The sequence below is a fragment of the Theropithecus gelada genome, chromosome 1, assembly GCF_003255815.1.
Source record: "Theropithecus gelada isolate Dixy chromosome 1, Tgel_1.0, whole genome shotgun sequence".
In the NCBI taxonomy this organism is placed as follows: Eukaryota; Metazoa; Chordata; class Mammalia; order Primates; family Cercopithecidae; genus Theropithecus; species Theropithecus gelada.
Genome location: NC_037668.1, coordinates 75,061,413 through 75,076,251, shown reverse-complemented (window position 1 = coordinate 75,076,251; position 14,839 = coordinate 75,061,413). Strand labels below are relative to the sequence as shown.

At 39.4% G+C, this 14,839-nt stretch overlaps 1 protein-coding gene across 1 annotated transcript in view; it reads left to right on the top strand.

Moving 5' to 3' along the window:
* STIL (STIL, centriolar assembly protein) overlaps positions 1–13,927 on the top strand; it is a 62,579-nt gene extending 48,652 nt beyond the window's left edge. Inside the window, exons 16-18 of the mRNA XM_025394708.1 lie at positions 1,791–2,004; positions 4,360–4,610; positions 12,812–13,927. Coding sequence (XP_025250493.1) covers positions 1,791–2,004; positions 4,360–4,610; positions 12,812–13,598 — 1,252 coding nt within the window. The 3' untranslated portion in view covers positions 13,599–13,927. The remainder of the gene's footprint in view (positions 1–1,790; positions 2,005–4,359; positions 4,611–12,811) is intronic.
* The last annotated feature ends 912 nt before the right edge of the window (positions 13,928–14,839 follow it).

The following is a 14,839-nucleotide window of genomic DNA, read 5'->3' as shown; positions in this document are numbered from 1 at the left end:
AACAGATCTGAGTTAATGGATAGAATGAAGTTAATTGCTTTTTCAGAGCAATTAATTAACTGATCCCACCACATAACTAGATGTAAATCTAATCTTTGTTCAGCATCGATTTGGGTTGTTGATTTGGAATAAATACTTTCTCCAGTGTTATCTATGGTGGTTTTGGTGCTTCTCTGGGATCCTTCTCGCACATTTGGTCTGATTCGTGCTCTGGTTCCCACTGCTGAGTATTCACAGATGAAACCCAACTCTGGGGCTTCCAGTCCCCCTTAGATGTCTTGTTGGATCAGTGTTTCTGATGTTGAAGCAGTCTGTGAAAGATAAATTTATTTGCCTTGCAGCTTAATTGGTTATTGATTACCTTTTCCCAGCAGTGAGTAGTGGTATGTAGTATTTATAGAGACTTTCTTTTAAAATGATCCATATTTTTCTTTAGAAGCTGTGCTTTGGACATACCTAATAATACTTGGCATATTAGAAGCATTTTAAATTTTTTATTTAATCTTTTGTTGAGATTTGGCATTTTTATTTATTTCTTTTTCTTCCCCCTAAAGAGCGTAGACATTTATTTATTTATTTTGACTTATAAACAACAGAAATTTATTTCTTATTGTTCTGAGGGCTGGAAACTCCAAGATTGAGACACCAGCAGATGTAATGTCTTGTAAGGGCCCATTTCCTGGTTCATAGTTGATGCCTCTTCGTTGTGTCCTCACATGGTGAAAGGAGCTATCTAGCGCTTGGTGTTATTTTATTAAGGACCCTTGTAATCTTTAATGTTTTGGATTTGTTCTTTTTCAGTTTTGGTTTTCGCTTCCTAGGTTAGACACCAAGACAGATATTTTTAAATCCTTGAGGCCAGGTGCAGTGGCTCACGCCTGTAATTCCAGCACTTGGGGAGGTCAAGGCAGGCAGATCACCTGAGGTCAGGAGTTTGAGACCAGCCTGTCCAACATGGTGAAACCCCATCTCTACTAAAAATACAAAAACTAGCCAGCCATGATGGCACATGCCTGTAATCCCAGCTACTCAGGAGGCTGAGGCAGGAGAATCGCCTGAACCTGGGAGGCGGAGGTTACGGTGAGCCGAGATCACGCCACTACACTCCAGCCTGGTTGACACGGTGAGACTCCGTCTCAAAAAAAATAAAAATAAAAATAAAAAACTTGAAATGAACAAATAACATATCTAAAATACTTAAATGCTCTAAAAATTTCCACTGCCATCAAGTTCAGGAGAAGTCAACAGCTTGTTTTCCAGGCTTCAAAGAAAGTTGTCTTAAATATAAGTAACACAAGTTAAAAAGTACCATGGTTTCGTTTATATGCAGCCTGTTAAAATGGAGTGTTTTCATTTTTGTTTCTTATAGAAACAGGACCTTGCTCTGATGCATAGGCCGAGTACATGGTACAATCATAGCTCACTGCAGCCTCGAATTCCTGGGCTAAGTGATTCTCTTGCTCAGCCTCCTGAGCAGCTAGGATTGCAGGTGCATGGTGCCACACTCAGCTAATTAAAACAAAGTTTTTGTGAAAGTGGGGTCTCCATGTGTTTCCCAGTCTGATCTTGAACTTCTCACCTCAAACGTCTCTTGCCTTGCTCTCCCAAAACACAGATTACAGGCATGAGCCACTGCACCTGGCTAAGATGGGATGTTTATGTAGCATAACTAAGAGCTAAAAATACAAACCAGATGCTGCTTGAGTCTTAACCCTTTCTTGTAAAGTTACTACCTTTCAATTATATGTTAAAGGTACCTCAGTGACTAACACATTATATATCCTTCCCAGCAGCTCTTCTCTAGTTGTGAGAAAAGAACCTGATGTACCTGTGTTCTTTCCAAATGGCCAGCTGGCAGAAAGTATAAGCATGTGTTTACAGACTGGACCAACAGGGGGTGCCAGTAACAATTCTGAAACATCAGAGGAACCAAAAATTGAGCAAGTAATGCAACCCTTGCCTCATCAACCATCAGATAACCAGAAAATTTACCAGGATTTATTGGTAAGAAAATGTAGATCATTTCATCTTTTTGAGAAGGTTATTTAGTATAGGATATACTAGTTAAGCTTTTCCTAGGTTTAAACTGATGGAGACCTTAACATAAAAAGATTTTTGCCTAATTAACAATGTAGCATTTCTTTTAGCTTTTCATAAATTATAACTTAAATTCAGTAATTTACGGTAAACATACTTAAGTACTTAGAAAAACACAGCTTTATTTTTAAAGTATAAATATTGATATGCTTAATTCAAACCAAAATTAGTATTAGAAAATAAGCAAGTTTCTTGGAAATTTGAAAATTGGAAAGTAGTGGGATATTTATGATAATATTTACTGATTTTAGTTTAGGTAAGCCAATGTTTATTAAATACTTAGCTTAGTCTAAGACAGTAGGCTCAGTGAAATCGATAATATAAAGGTGAATATGACACTCTGTGCCCTTGAGAGCCTGGGGGAAACAACAGCACATGCAGACTAGTAAACAATTATAAGACAGGCTGTTGAGGAGTAGTAGTGTAAAGCAAAGAACACAGAATAAAAGGGATAATTCTGATTGGAGGAACTAGTCTTATAAAACTTAAAATGTGATCTGGGACTTAAAAGATAGAGAAACCCTGACTGTTACTTTCATCCAAATTGTAGAACATTTGATTTGTCCATTTGTGAGAAGGCTAATTAAACATACTGCCCAGGGCCCTATGTATTCATCAATGAACACTTATTTGTTATTTGCTTGCTAGGTCCTAGACTGGTGCTAGCAGCTTGTATGCTCAGGGAATGAAATATGCAGAAATAGTATCACAGGTTGTTCTTACTTTTAGAAAGTGAGAAGAAAAGGAGCCTAATTCTGTGAATATCATAAAGGCCTAATTTATAACTGAAACATATTATCACTTTTCAAATGAAAGCATTATTTAAAAGTTCTTTATAAAAAATTTAGCATAAATCTTCGAAAATACTTGGAGAATTACTCAAAAGAGGTTTTTTTGTTTGTTTGTTTTTTGAGACAGGGTCTTGCTGTGTCGCCCAGGCTGGAGTGCAGTGACATGATCTCAGCTCACTGTAACCTCTGCCTCCCGGGTTCAAGCGATTCTCGTGCCTTCCAGGTAGCTGGAACTAACAGGCACCTGCTACCACACCTGGCTTTTTTTTTTTTTTTTCTTTTGAGACAGAGTCTCACTCTGTTGCCCAGGCTGGAGTACAGTGACATGATCTCAGCTCACTGCAGCTTATCCCTCCCAGGTTCAAGTGATTCTCCTGCCTCGGCCTTTCAAGAGGCTGGGACCACAGGTGCACGCTACCACACCCGGCTAATTTTTGTATTTTTAGCAGAGACAGGGTTTCACTATGTTGGTCAGGCTGGTCTTGAACTCCTGGCCCGCCTTGGCCTCCCAAAGTGCTGGGATTACAGGTTTGAGCCATGCGCCTGTACTCAAATGATTTTTAAATATGATGGTTTTTATTTTTATTTATTTATTTTCTTTTTTTTTTTTTTTTAAAAAAACAAAGTCTGTCTGTCACCCAGGCTGGAGTACAATGGCAGTGGCGCCATCTCAGCTCTCTGCAACCTGGGCCTTCTGAGTTCAAGTGATTCCCATGCCTCAGCCTCCCGAATAGCTGGGACCGCAGGCACATGCCACCACACCTGGCTAATTTTTGTATTTTTGTTAGAGACAGGGTTTCACCATGTTGGCTAGGCTGGTCTTGAACTCCTGACCTAAAGTGATCTGCCCACCTTGGCCTCCCAAAGGACTGGGATTACAGGTGTGAGCCACCGTGCCCAGCCTACGTTGGTTTTTGAGTGAATGAAGTCTGAACAAACATTCTGTTTTCTCTAGGGTCTGATGAAATTGTTCATTAGGATGTGCTTCTATAAAAACTCCGTAATACCTGCAAATAATACATAATACCTGCCTACTTGATACTTTGTGGAATTTGACAAGATACTGATTTTCCCTGGCCTTATTGTATCATTAAGGTCTTATTGTAAAATTGTTTTTTAACTTTTTTTAAATTTTTCTTTTTTTTAGAGACAGAGTCTTACTTTGTCACGCAGCATATAGTGGCACAATCACGGCTAACTGCAGCCTCAGCCTTGTGACTCAAGTGGTCCTCCTACTTCAACCTCCTTAGTAGCTGGAACTACAGGCATGTGCCAGCATGCCCAGCTAATTTTTAGTTTTTTGTAGAGACAGGATCTCACTGTGTTGCCCAGGGTCTTGAACTCCTGGGCTCAAGCGATCCTCCTGCCTCGGCTTCCCAAAGTGCTGGGATTATAGGCGTGAACTACCACACCCAGCCCTAACATTGTTAATAGTGATTTTTCAAAAAAAATTTTTTTTTCTTTTTGTCAGGGTCAAGTAAACCACCTATTGAGTAGTTCCTCCAAGGAAACTGAGCAGCCATCTACCAAAGCAGTAATTATCAGTCATGAATGCACCAGAACCCAAAACGTTTACCATACAAAGAAAAACACACATCATTCAAGACTGGTGGACAAAGATTGTGTTCTTAATGCAACTCTTAAGCAACTAAGAAGCCTTGGAGTAAAAATTGATTCTCCCACTAAAGTGAAGAAAAATGCACATAACGTGGATCACGCCAGGTAACTTTTACAATTTTGTTTTAAAGGGAGAATAAATTTTATTTTTAAAAAATGTTTATTTATTTTTGCCCATCATTGGCTAGATGTATTGTGGCAATCTCATCAGAAAAGTTATGTTTGTGCCTCAATTCAGTTGATTCACCATTTATTCAGGGCCTACCATATGCATGATGAATAAGAGATTCTTCATTTTTGTGGGAGAGAGGGTTACATACATAAGTAATTTGAGAGATATTATGGGATGACTCCTGGCTGGATAGGCCAACAAAATAGGAGACTTGAGGAAAGAGAAAGGAGTTTCGCTTCGTAGCATCTGAAAAGTCTTTCTGGAGGTGATAAGGTCTGTGCCAGCTACTGGATGTACAGTTACACAATCGTGCTGTCTAAAAAACAAAACCATTTCTTTTTTCTAGGAATGTGCCCAACTGGTCATGTCCTTCTGTTCAGATTCCTTTCTACCAAAGATGACCTCAGCACATAACTTATTTAAAAAAAAATAAAGTCTGGAGATTACATTATTAAGGCTAGCATATTTTCTGTTAATTATTTTTTGTTTTCTAATTTAAAAAGTAATAAAAATTGATGGTTTTAAAAAACAAACAATACAGAAGAGAGTGTAAGATAAAATGCAAAAGCCACAACTCCTCACATTCCTGCCTGACTATTCCAAAGTTACTTCTCTTAGGCCAGGCAGGTGGATCACGAGGTCAGGAGTTTGAGACCAGCCTGGCCAAGATGGTGAAACCCTGTCTCTACTAAAAATACAAAAATTAGCTGGGCGCGGTGGCAGGAGCCTGTGATCCCAGCTACTCAGGAGACTGAGGCAGGAGAATCGCCTGAACCTGGGAGGTGGAGGTTGCAGTGAGCCGAGATCGCGCCACTGTACTCTAGTCTGGACGACAGAGCAAGACTCAGTCTCAAAAAAAAAAAAAAAAAAAGGCCGGGCTCGGTGGCTCACACCTGTAATCCCCAGCACTTTGGGAGGCCGAAGTGGGCAGATCACGAGGTCAGGAGATCGAGACCATCCTGGCTAACACAGTGAAACCCTGTCTCTACTAAAAACACATAGCCAAGCTGGGTGCCAGGCACCTGTAGTCCCAGCTACTTGGGAGGCTGAGGCAGGAGAATGGCATGAACCCCGGAGGCGGAGCTTGCAGTGAGTCAAGACTGCGCCACTGCACCCAGCCTGGGCGACAGAGCAAGACTGTCTCACAAAAATTTTTAAAAAGTTACTTCTCTTAACCATTTCTTTTGTATTGTAGAAATGTTCCATGCATGTTCACGTATATGTGTATGTGATAAACTTTGTGATTTGATTTTTTTGTTTTAATTTTGAGACAGTCTCGCTGTGTCACCCAGACTGGAGTGCAGTGGCGTGATCACAGCTCACTTCAGCCTCAACCTCCTGGACTCAAGTGATCCTCCCATCTCAGCCTTTTGAGTAGCTGGCACTACAGGCATACACCACTACTTGGCTAATTTTTTATATTTTGCAGAGATGGAGTCTTGCTGTTTTGCCCAGTCTGGTCTCAAACTCCTAGACTCAAGCAATGTTCCCACCTTGGCCTCCCAAAGTGCTAGGATTATAGCCGTGAGCCACTGCACCTGGTCTGTTTTTTTGTTTTTGTTTTTGTTTTAAACATGGTATTATAATATCTTGGATACTTTTCCTTATAGGGATATACAGTTCTTTCTCATGTATTTAAACAGATGCATAATATTCTTTTGTACCCTTGTACTAGAATATATTGAATCCCAGTGCTCTATTAATGGACCTTTAAGCCAAATCTCTTATTTGTTATTTCAAACAATCCTAAGTGAACATCATTCTACAGGTACAAGTATCTTTGTAAGATAAATTCCTGAATAGTCTTAGTAGATACTAGTACCATTGCTCACCAAATAGTTGTACCAGTTTATATTCCTGCCAATAGTGTAGAAGAGCGAGGCTAGCATTTTTGGAGTTTTTTATCCATGTTGTAAGATAGAGGCTATGTATCCTAACCCTTCCCCTCTTGTCAGAACTGCGAACGAACTTGTCACGTTAGTTGCAGTTTCTTACTATTTTAAATGTTGCTATGATGATCTTTTGCAAATATTGCTTTTCAGTTTTAGAATAGAATCTTGGAAATGGAAAGACTAAGGTAAAATGATACAAAAATTTTAAAGCCGTTGCTAAGTTGCTTTCTGAAAGAGTAAGTATTATTACCAGCTACATGTATACATGTATGCCAGCTACCATTTCACCAATACATTAACTTCAACAAATGCATACTGAGTTTCTACTGTGAGCCAGCTTATAAGAGATATCATAATACACAAAATAACCTGGTAAAGAAAGACATCTTTGTTCTCATAGAGTTTACAGTTCAGTGGGGAAGACACAGATAGTCAATATCTTTTATACCTGCTGTGAAATGGAAGGATAGAGAATGCCATGGAATCACATAGGAGAGGTAGCTAACTTTAAGAGTATTTTCATACTGTGTTGTAATTACATCAAAATGGTCCCTTTTAAAGATCTGTACTAATTAAGACCAAAAATACCTTAAAGTTTTAAAAGTTATATTTTATTATTGATGCAATTTCTGTATATTTAAATTTTTTTTTTTTTTAGTTTTTAAAAATAGGATCTTGCTCTGTCACCCAGGCCTGTCACCCTGGAATACAATGGAATACAATGGTACAATCATAATTTAGATAACCTCAAACTCCTGGGCTCAAGCCAATCCTCCTGCCTCAGCGTTTTGAGTAACTGGGACCAGAGGCATGTGCCATCATCTCTATGTCATTTTGATTAAATATGAAACTGTACTGCAATAGTTTCTCCAACATAAGAGTCAAATTTTGTTTCCCAGTTATCTTAGGCTTACGTCTGGAATGTCCTCCCAGCCTATCTGAGGCCTACCTGATTAATTCGCATTGTTTCAGTTTGACTTAAACTTAGTTTTTGAGTATAATGGCCTACCACTCTCTACCAAGTTCCAGCCTACTTGCCATTGGCACTTGCAAGACTCCTTGATGTTACTTTTATCTGAGATGCTCTTTTTTACCTTTCTCCTTGCCAAAATCCTTCTTATCTTTCAAAGCTGAACTCAGATGTCACCTCTTTGGACCTCTCAGAGTGTATTGATGTTTTGTACTCTTTTTTTTTTTTTGAGATGGAGTTTCTTTTGTATTGCCCAGGCTGGAGTGCAATGGCGTGATCTCGGCTCACCACAACCTTCGCCTCCCGGGTTCAAGCAATTCTTCTTCCTCAGCCTTCCTGAGTAGCTGGGATTACAGGCATGCGCCACCATGCTCGGCTAATTTTGTACTTTTAGTCGAGACAGGGTTTCTCCATGTTGGTCAGGCTGGTCTTGAACTCCCAACCTCAGATGATCCACCTGCCTCGGCCTCCGAAAGTGCTGGGATTACGTGTGTGAGCCACTGCACCTGGCCGATGTTTTGTACTCTTAAATTACCTTGTTCTCAGTAAATTGTAGCATGTACTTGTGACAGCATTTTCAGCAAGTTTTTTTTGTTTTTTTTGTTTTTTTTGAGCAGAGTCTCACTCTGTCGCCCAGGCTGGAGTGCAGTGGCATGATCTTGGCTCACTGCAACCTCTGCCTCCCAGGTTCAAGCAGTTCTTCTGCCTTAGCCTTCCTCCCGAGTAGCTGGGACTACAGGTGCGCACCACCACGCCCGGCTAATTTTTGTATTTTTAGTAGAGATGGGATTTCACTATATTGGCCAGGCTGGTCTCGAACTCCTGACCTTGTGATCTGCCAGCCTCAGCCTCCCAAAGTGCTGGGATTACAGGCATGAGCCACCACATCCGGCGAAGATTTTGCATAGTTCTAAATCCTCATTGCCTCTACCACTAACTTAGTGGGCCTTCAATGAGTCATTTGCTGAACAAACAACATTCCTCCTACTCAGGTCATCACTGAAGCGTACAGTGAAGGTTCATTTTTAGTGTCTTTGTAGTATTTACTGTCAGTATTTAAGACCTTATATTGTTATCTTTTTAACGTGTGTAGGTATAATATAACTGGTATACTAAAAGTTTATAAGGCAGTTGTTTAGAATTTAAGACACATTTTTCTATAGAAACTATTACAAATTATAGGTTAAATATTCTAGGAAACTAATCCTTATAATCCATACTGTTCCTCTAGCTCTGTAAACCAGACATCTTTCATCATTCTATTGATGTGAAAACTCATTTCATGTTCCAATTCTGGACTCCAGGAGCACATCATTCCACCAGAAGAGTGGCTAAGGCAGGGGAAAGAAGACCTGCTTTCTATTTTCCTGTTAATAGAATCCCGCAGAGATTAAGAGAGTCTAAAGGCAGGAAGGCAGGGAAAGAGGGTGCCAGACAAACCTAGAAATTGTGCAGGGAATGGAGATTGTGGGTTCGAGGTCTAGAAGCAACCTCTACACATAGGTTCCCAATTGGAGCGACTTTTTGAATTCAAAACCTGTCTCAAGCAGTCTCTCTAGTTGCTTCTTTTCCTTGCTTCCTGGCTATCTGGTTAGTAGTTGAAAAACTCTGTTTAGGATAAGTAGTAGATAACTAATCTGGATTCAAATAGGATCATGTATCAAAGTTGATTTTTTTTTTTTTTTTTTTTTTTTTTTTGAGAGACAGGGTCTCGCTCTATTGCCCAGGCTGGAGTGCAGTGGCACAATCATGGCTCACTGCAGCCTCAATCTCCTGGGCTCAAGTGATCCTCCCACCTTAGCTTCCTGAGTAACTGGGACTACAGGTGTGCAGCAGCACACCCGGCTTATTTTTATTTGTAGAGATGGCAGTCTTGATTTTCATCTGAGTTGGAATAATTTTAGAGCTTCCCATAAATTGTTGGCATGTGGCTCTCTTACTCAGATTTATTCATGGACTTTCATCATTCCTTGTAGCTGCACATCTAATGAGATTTTAACATAGGAATATATTTGTGCTTAGGCTTTTAGGATTTGATTAGTGGAGCGGATTCCTTTTTGCTTTTCGTCTTAATTACCCTAGTGTTTATATGCTTTGGTTCTGAGTATTATTGATTTGTTTTTTTAGCGATGTGGTCTCTATTTTGCCTAGGCTGGCCCCTTGAACTCCTGGGCTCAAGCAATCCTCCTGCCTCAGGCTCCTGAGAAGCTAGGACTACAGGTGTGCATACCACTGTGCCTGTCTTGATTTGTTTTGCTATTAAAGTAATGATATCTCATTGCCCCTGCCCCACCCTCCAAATTGAAATTGGCTAGCTTGTGTCAGGCATCGAAACTTGAATAGCCTTCTAAACTGATATTAACTACTTTATGGATCTTTTAACCATTCTATAAAAGAAGCTCTACTTAAAATTAGAGGCTGGGCATGGTGGCTCACGCCTGTAATCCTAGCACTTTGGGAGGATCACTGGAGCTCAGGAGTTCAAGACCAGCCTGAACAACATAGTGAGACCCCATCTTTACAAAAAGAAAAATTTTTGATTAGCTGGGCATGGTGGTATGCCCCTATAGTCCCAGCTACTTGCGAGGCTTTAGTAGGAGGGTCACTTGAGTCTGGGAGGTCGATGCCACAGTGAGCCATTATTGCGACACTGCACTCCAGCCTTAGTGGCAGAGTGAGACCTTATCTCAAAAAAAAAAAATTAATTAATTTAAAAAAAAACACCCAAATTAGATCTGCTTTCTTTAAATATTTAACATTTTGAATTAGAAGTTTTCTTTGCTTTTATCATATTATTTACATTAATATTATCTATAGACTGAGGAAACAGGCAAAGTAGAAAAAGACTTCCAAAAGTATTGTCACTATGAATGAAAGAATAATGTCTGGATAAATTAGTAGTATCTCTTTAATCTTATTAAAATAGTCTTCAAAGCATTAAATGCCAAGAAGGTTAAGGAAGAATTTCAAGGTTATAAAGACCAGCATTATTGAGCACACTGTTCCATTGTTTGGTGATGGCATCACTGGTTTCAGGGAATTTTTTTTTTTTTTTGAGACAGAGTCTCACTGTCGCCTAGGCTGGAGTGCAGTGGCGCAGTCTCGGCTCACTGCAGCCTCCACCTCCTGGCTTCAACCGATTCTCCTGTCTCAGGCTACAGAGTAGCTGGATTACAGCGCCCGCCACCACACCTGGCTAATTTTTTTGTATTTTTGGTAGAATGGGGTTTCGCCATGTTGGCCAAGCTGGTCTCGAACTCCTGACCTCAGGTGATCTGCCCACCTCGGCCTCCCAAAGTGCTGGGATTACAGGCATAAGCCACCATGCCCAGCCTGGTTTCAGGGATTATTAATGGTTGGAAACAGTTTTTTTGCAAATTTCAGGTGCTTATAAGAATGAAAATACATAATGGTTGTTTGATTTTTGTGGGTCTGTGAATGCAAGCAGTGGCTAGCACATATAAAACAGCTGAATTTCTTCATGGGATAATGTAGAAAGCCATAGCATATTTGACTAGAATATAATGTTCACCACAACAAATAGTGCACAAAGGACTCTGATGGAAAAAATCCAAGTTACTGAATATAGTACAGTAAAACAGTGGTTACAGAGCCCCAGAGAGTAAGGCAGTCATGGTTTATCTCAGCTTGCTATGTACTATTTAGCTTGAGAAAATTAGCTCAAATCTCTATTCCTCAGCTTTCTCAACTGAGAATAAATATAACAATAGTACCTACTTCTTTTATTCATTCAACAAGTACTTACTGAGTGCCTACTACGTGTCCCAGGCATCAAAGATACTGCAGTGGGGGCCGGGGGAGCAGACAAAACTCTGCCCTCATTGGCTTTCATGAGGGTGCTAGACAGTAAATAAGAATCAAGCATTGATTGAATATGTAGATATGTGTATTCAATGTATAGACTGTGATAAGTGCCAAAAAGAAAACAAAAGTAGTGGAAAGGGAATGTAAGGTGTTGAAATGGAGAATAAAATAGAAATATTCAATAGGGAATACCTCCCTGAGAAAGGTTACTGTGAGGAATGTATATGAATAATGCATGTAAAGCATTTAGCAGAGTACCTGGCATATATAAGGACTCAATAATTAGCAGGCTGGGTGCAGTGGCTCATGCCTATAATCCCATCACTTTTGGGAGTTTGAGGAGGGAGGCTCGCTTGACCTCAGGAGTTTGAGACCAGCCTGAGTCTGTAATTGTGCCAGCATTAGCAAATGACATGCAGTTGCCACTGCACTCCAGACTGGGCAACAGAGCAAGACCCTGTCTCAAAAAAAAAAAAATAGCAGCTATTTATTATATATGTGATACTAAGGAAAAGGTAAGTCAGTTGACTTAACACTAATCAAAGTAAGTTGAAGATTATGACTAATGAAAAAAGTATTCGTGTATGTGTGTGTGTATAAGCCCATATCCAGAGACTGGTTTATGTTTTTTATTCATTGCAAATGGAATCTCCTCAACTATGAACAATTTAATTTTCTGAGCTACTTACCAAAGCTTGTACTGTTATATAATCAAATGTGTTTTGTGTTTGATTTTATTTTTATGTTTTACTTTACATTAAACATTAGCTGATCTCTTGTGCTGTTTGGGTTAATAGTCATAAATTAAATGACTCATAGCTATGTTGAATGACTTTTACATTTGAGGCCTTGTATTTGTTGTTAAAACCATGACTGATATACAGATTTAGGAAAATTAATTTGTATTCCACTTTCTACCTGTAAATCATGGATTACCTTCTAGGCTATTATTTTTATCCCTTTTTAAATTTTTTATTTATTTTTTATTTTTTAAGAGACAGAGTCTTGTTCGGTTGCCCAGGCTGGAGTACAGTGGCATGATCATGGCTCACTGTAACTTTGAACTCTTGAGCTCACACAATCCTCCAGCTTCTTGAGTAGTTGGGACTATAAATGTGCACCACCATGCCTGGCCAATTTTTAAATTTTTTTGTAGAGACAAGATCTGGCTATATTGCCTAGGCTGATCTTGAACTCCTGGCTTTAAGCAATCCTCCCACCTCAGTGTCCCAGTCTGCTGGGATTACAGGCTTGGGCCACAGTACCCAGCCCATATCTATCCTTTGTGTATCTGGATCATCAAGACTTAGATGTCTGAGTGCTTAGATAAAAGGACCATGAACTTAAAGCTGAAGATCTTTTGTTGCTTGTATAGAATGGAACACATTGAGAACTAGGTATTACTTAGAATATGGTAAATGATGGTTTACTGCTTTGTGTCTTTCAGTGTGTTGGCATGCATCAGCCCAGAAGCAGTGATCTCTGGATTAAACTGCATGTCATTTGCTAATGTTGGCATGAGTGGCTTAAGCCCCAATGGTGTGGATTTGAGCATGGAGGCAAATGCTATAGCTCTGAAATATTTAAATGAAAAACAGCTGTCACAACTGTCTGTCACTCGATCAAACCAAAATAATTGTGACCCATTCAGCCTTCTCCATATTAATACAGACAGAAGCACAGTAGGGCTTAGTTTAATTTCACCAAACAACATGTCATTTGCAACCAAAAAATATATGAAGAGATATGGACTCCTACAAAGCAGTGACAATAGTGAAGATGAAGAGGAGCCTCCCGACAATGCAGATAGCAAGAGTGAACATTTATTGAATCAGAACCATACGTCCATACCTGAACAGCTTGGTGGTCAGAAAGAGCCTTCTAAGAATGACCATGAAATAATTAATTGTTCTAACTGTGAATCTGTGGGCACCAACGCAGATATGCCAGTATTAAGAAATATTACAAATGAAGTTTTGCAGACAAAAGCAAAACAGCAGTTGACTGAAAAGCCAGCTTTCTTATTAAAGAACCTTAAACCAAGTCCTGCAGTGAACCTTCGAACCGGGAAAGCAGAGTTCACTCAACATCTTGAGAAAGAAAATGAAAGGGACATTGCAATTTTTCCTGAAAGTCTGCAACCTTCTGAAACTCTAAAGCAGATGAATAGCATGAATTCAGTAGGCACCTTCTTAGATGTAAAACATCTCAGACAGTTACCAAAATTATTTTAACCTTTTAACTCCCTGCTCTTTTAATACAGGGACAGGGTGTCTCCTGAAGATACTTAGGGAAGCCAGAGAGCCTTGTGGTAGTTTTGGGATTTCCTGATCATTTTGGAGTCAGTCTGTTTCTTGGTAGCAGCCAACTGGGAAGAGTGACTTTTTCTGTGAGATGGCTGACTAGTGATAGGACTAAGTTCTCATTATTCAAATAGAGTTGTTCAACATCACTGAAACCTTTAAGAAAAACAAACCCTGAGATCAGTTATTCCTACAAATTTAAGTAGATAAATACTATCCAGCTCTGAGTCTCAACTGCTCTTTTATACTGTACTTTTTTTACTTTTTTTTTTCTTTTTTTTTTTTTTTTTTTTTGAGATGGAGTTTTGCTCTTGTAGCCCAGGTTGGAGTGCAGTGGCACGATCTCGGCTCACTGCAACCTCTGCCTCCTAGGTTCAAGTGATTTTCCTGCCTCAGCCTCCCAAGTAGCTGGGATTATAGGCATGTGCCACAACGCCTGGCTAATTTTGTATTTTTAGTAGAGACGGATTTTCTCCATGTTGGTCAGGCTGGTCTCAAACTCCCGACCTCAGGTGATCTGCCCGCCTCGGCCTCCCAGAGTGCTGGGATTACAGGTATGAGCTACTGCGCCCAGCTATACTGTACATTTTAAGAAGTTCTAGCAAGTTTCATCTCTGCATTTATCCCATATCACTACAAGAACATAAGTTATCATGGTATTGGGTAAATTAGCGAAATCAGCCCTTTCTGAGTTTAAGGGAAAAGTTATTTTTGAAAATAATAAAAATAACACTCTTTTATACAAGAGTATTTCCTCTTAATTAGGATACATGTTTAGTAAACTCTGGAGATACAACTTTTTGCAGTGTGGTGGGTTGGTTTTAGTGTAACATCTTCAACATGTCACGCTGGCTATCAAAGAATAAGAAAATTATTGAGTATGAGTATGTTTTATAAACTTTCTGAGTTTTTCAAATGTCTTAATATTTTTTAATAGAACTTAATAAAAATGTCTAGATTGACTATTTTCCTTTGTTCTCTGTTATAGTTTATTCCCCACTTTTTAAAAAACTCTTAGCCTGCCCCCAAATTACAAAAATAATACAGAGTTCCCATATACTCGTCTTCCAGTGTCCTCCAGTGATAATATCATGCATAAGCATAGTAAATGAACAAAAGCAAGCAATTGACATTGGCTATAATGCTAATAACTGAACCACAGACCTCTCAGG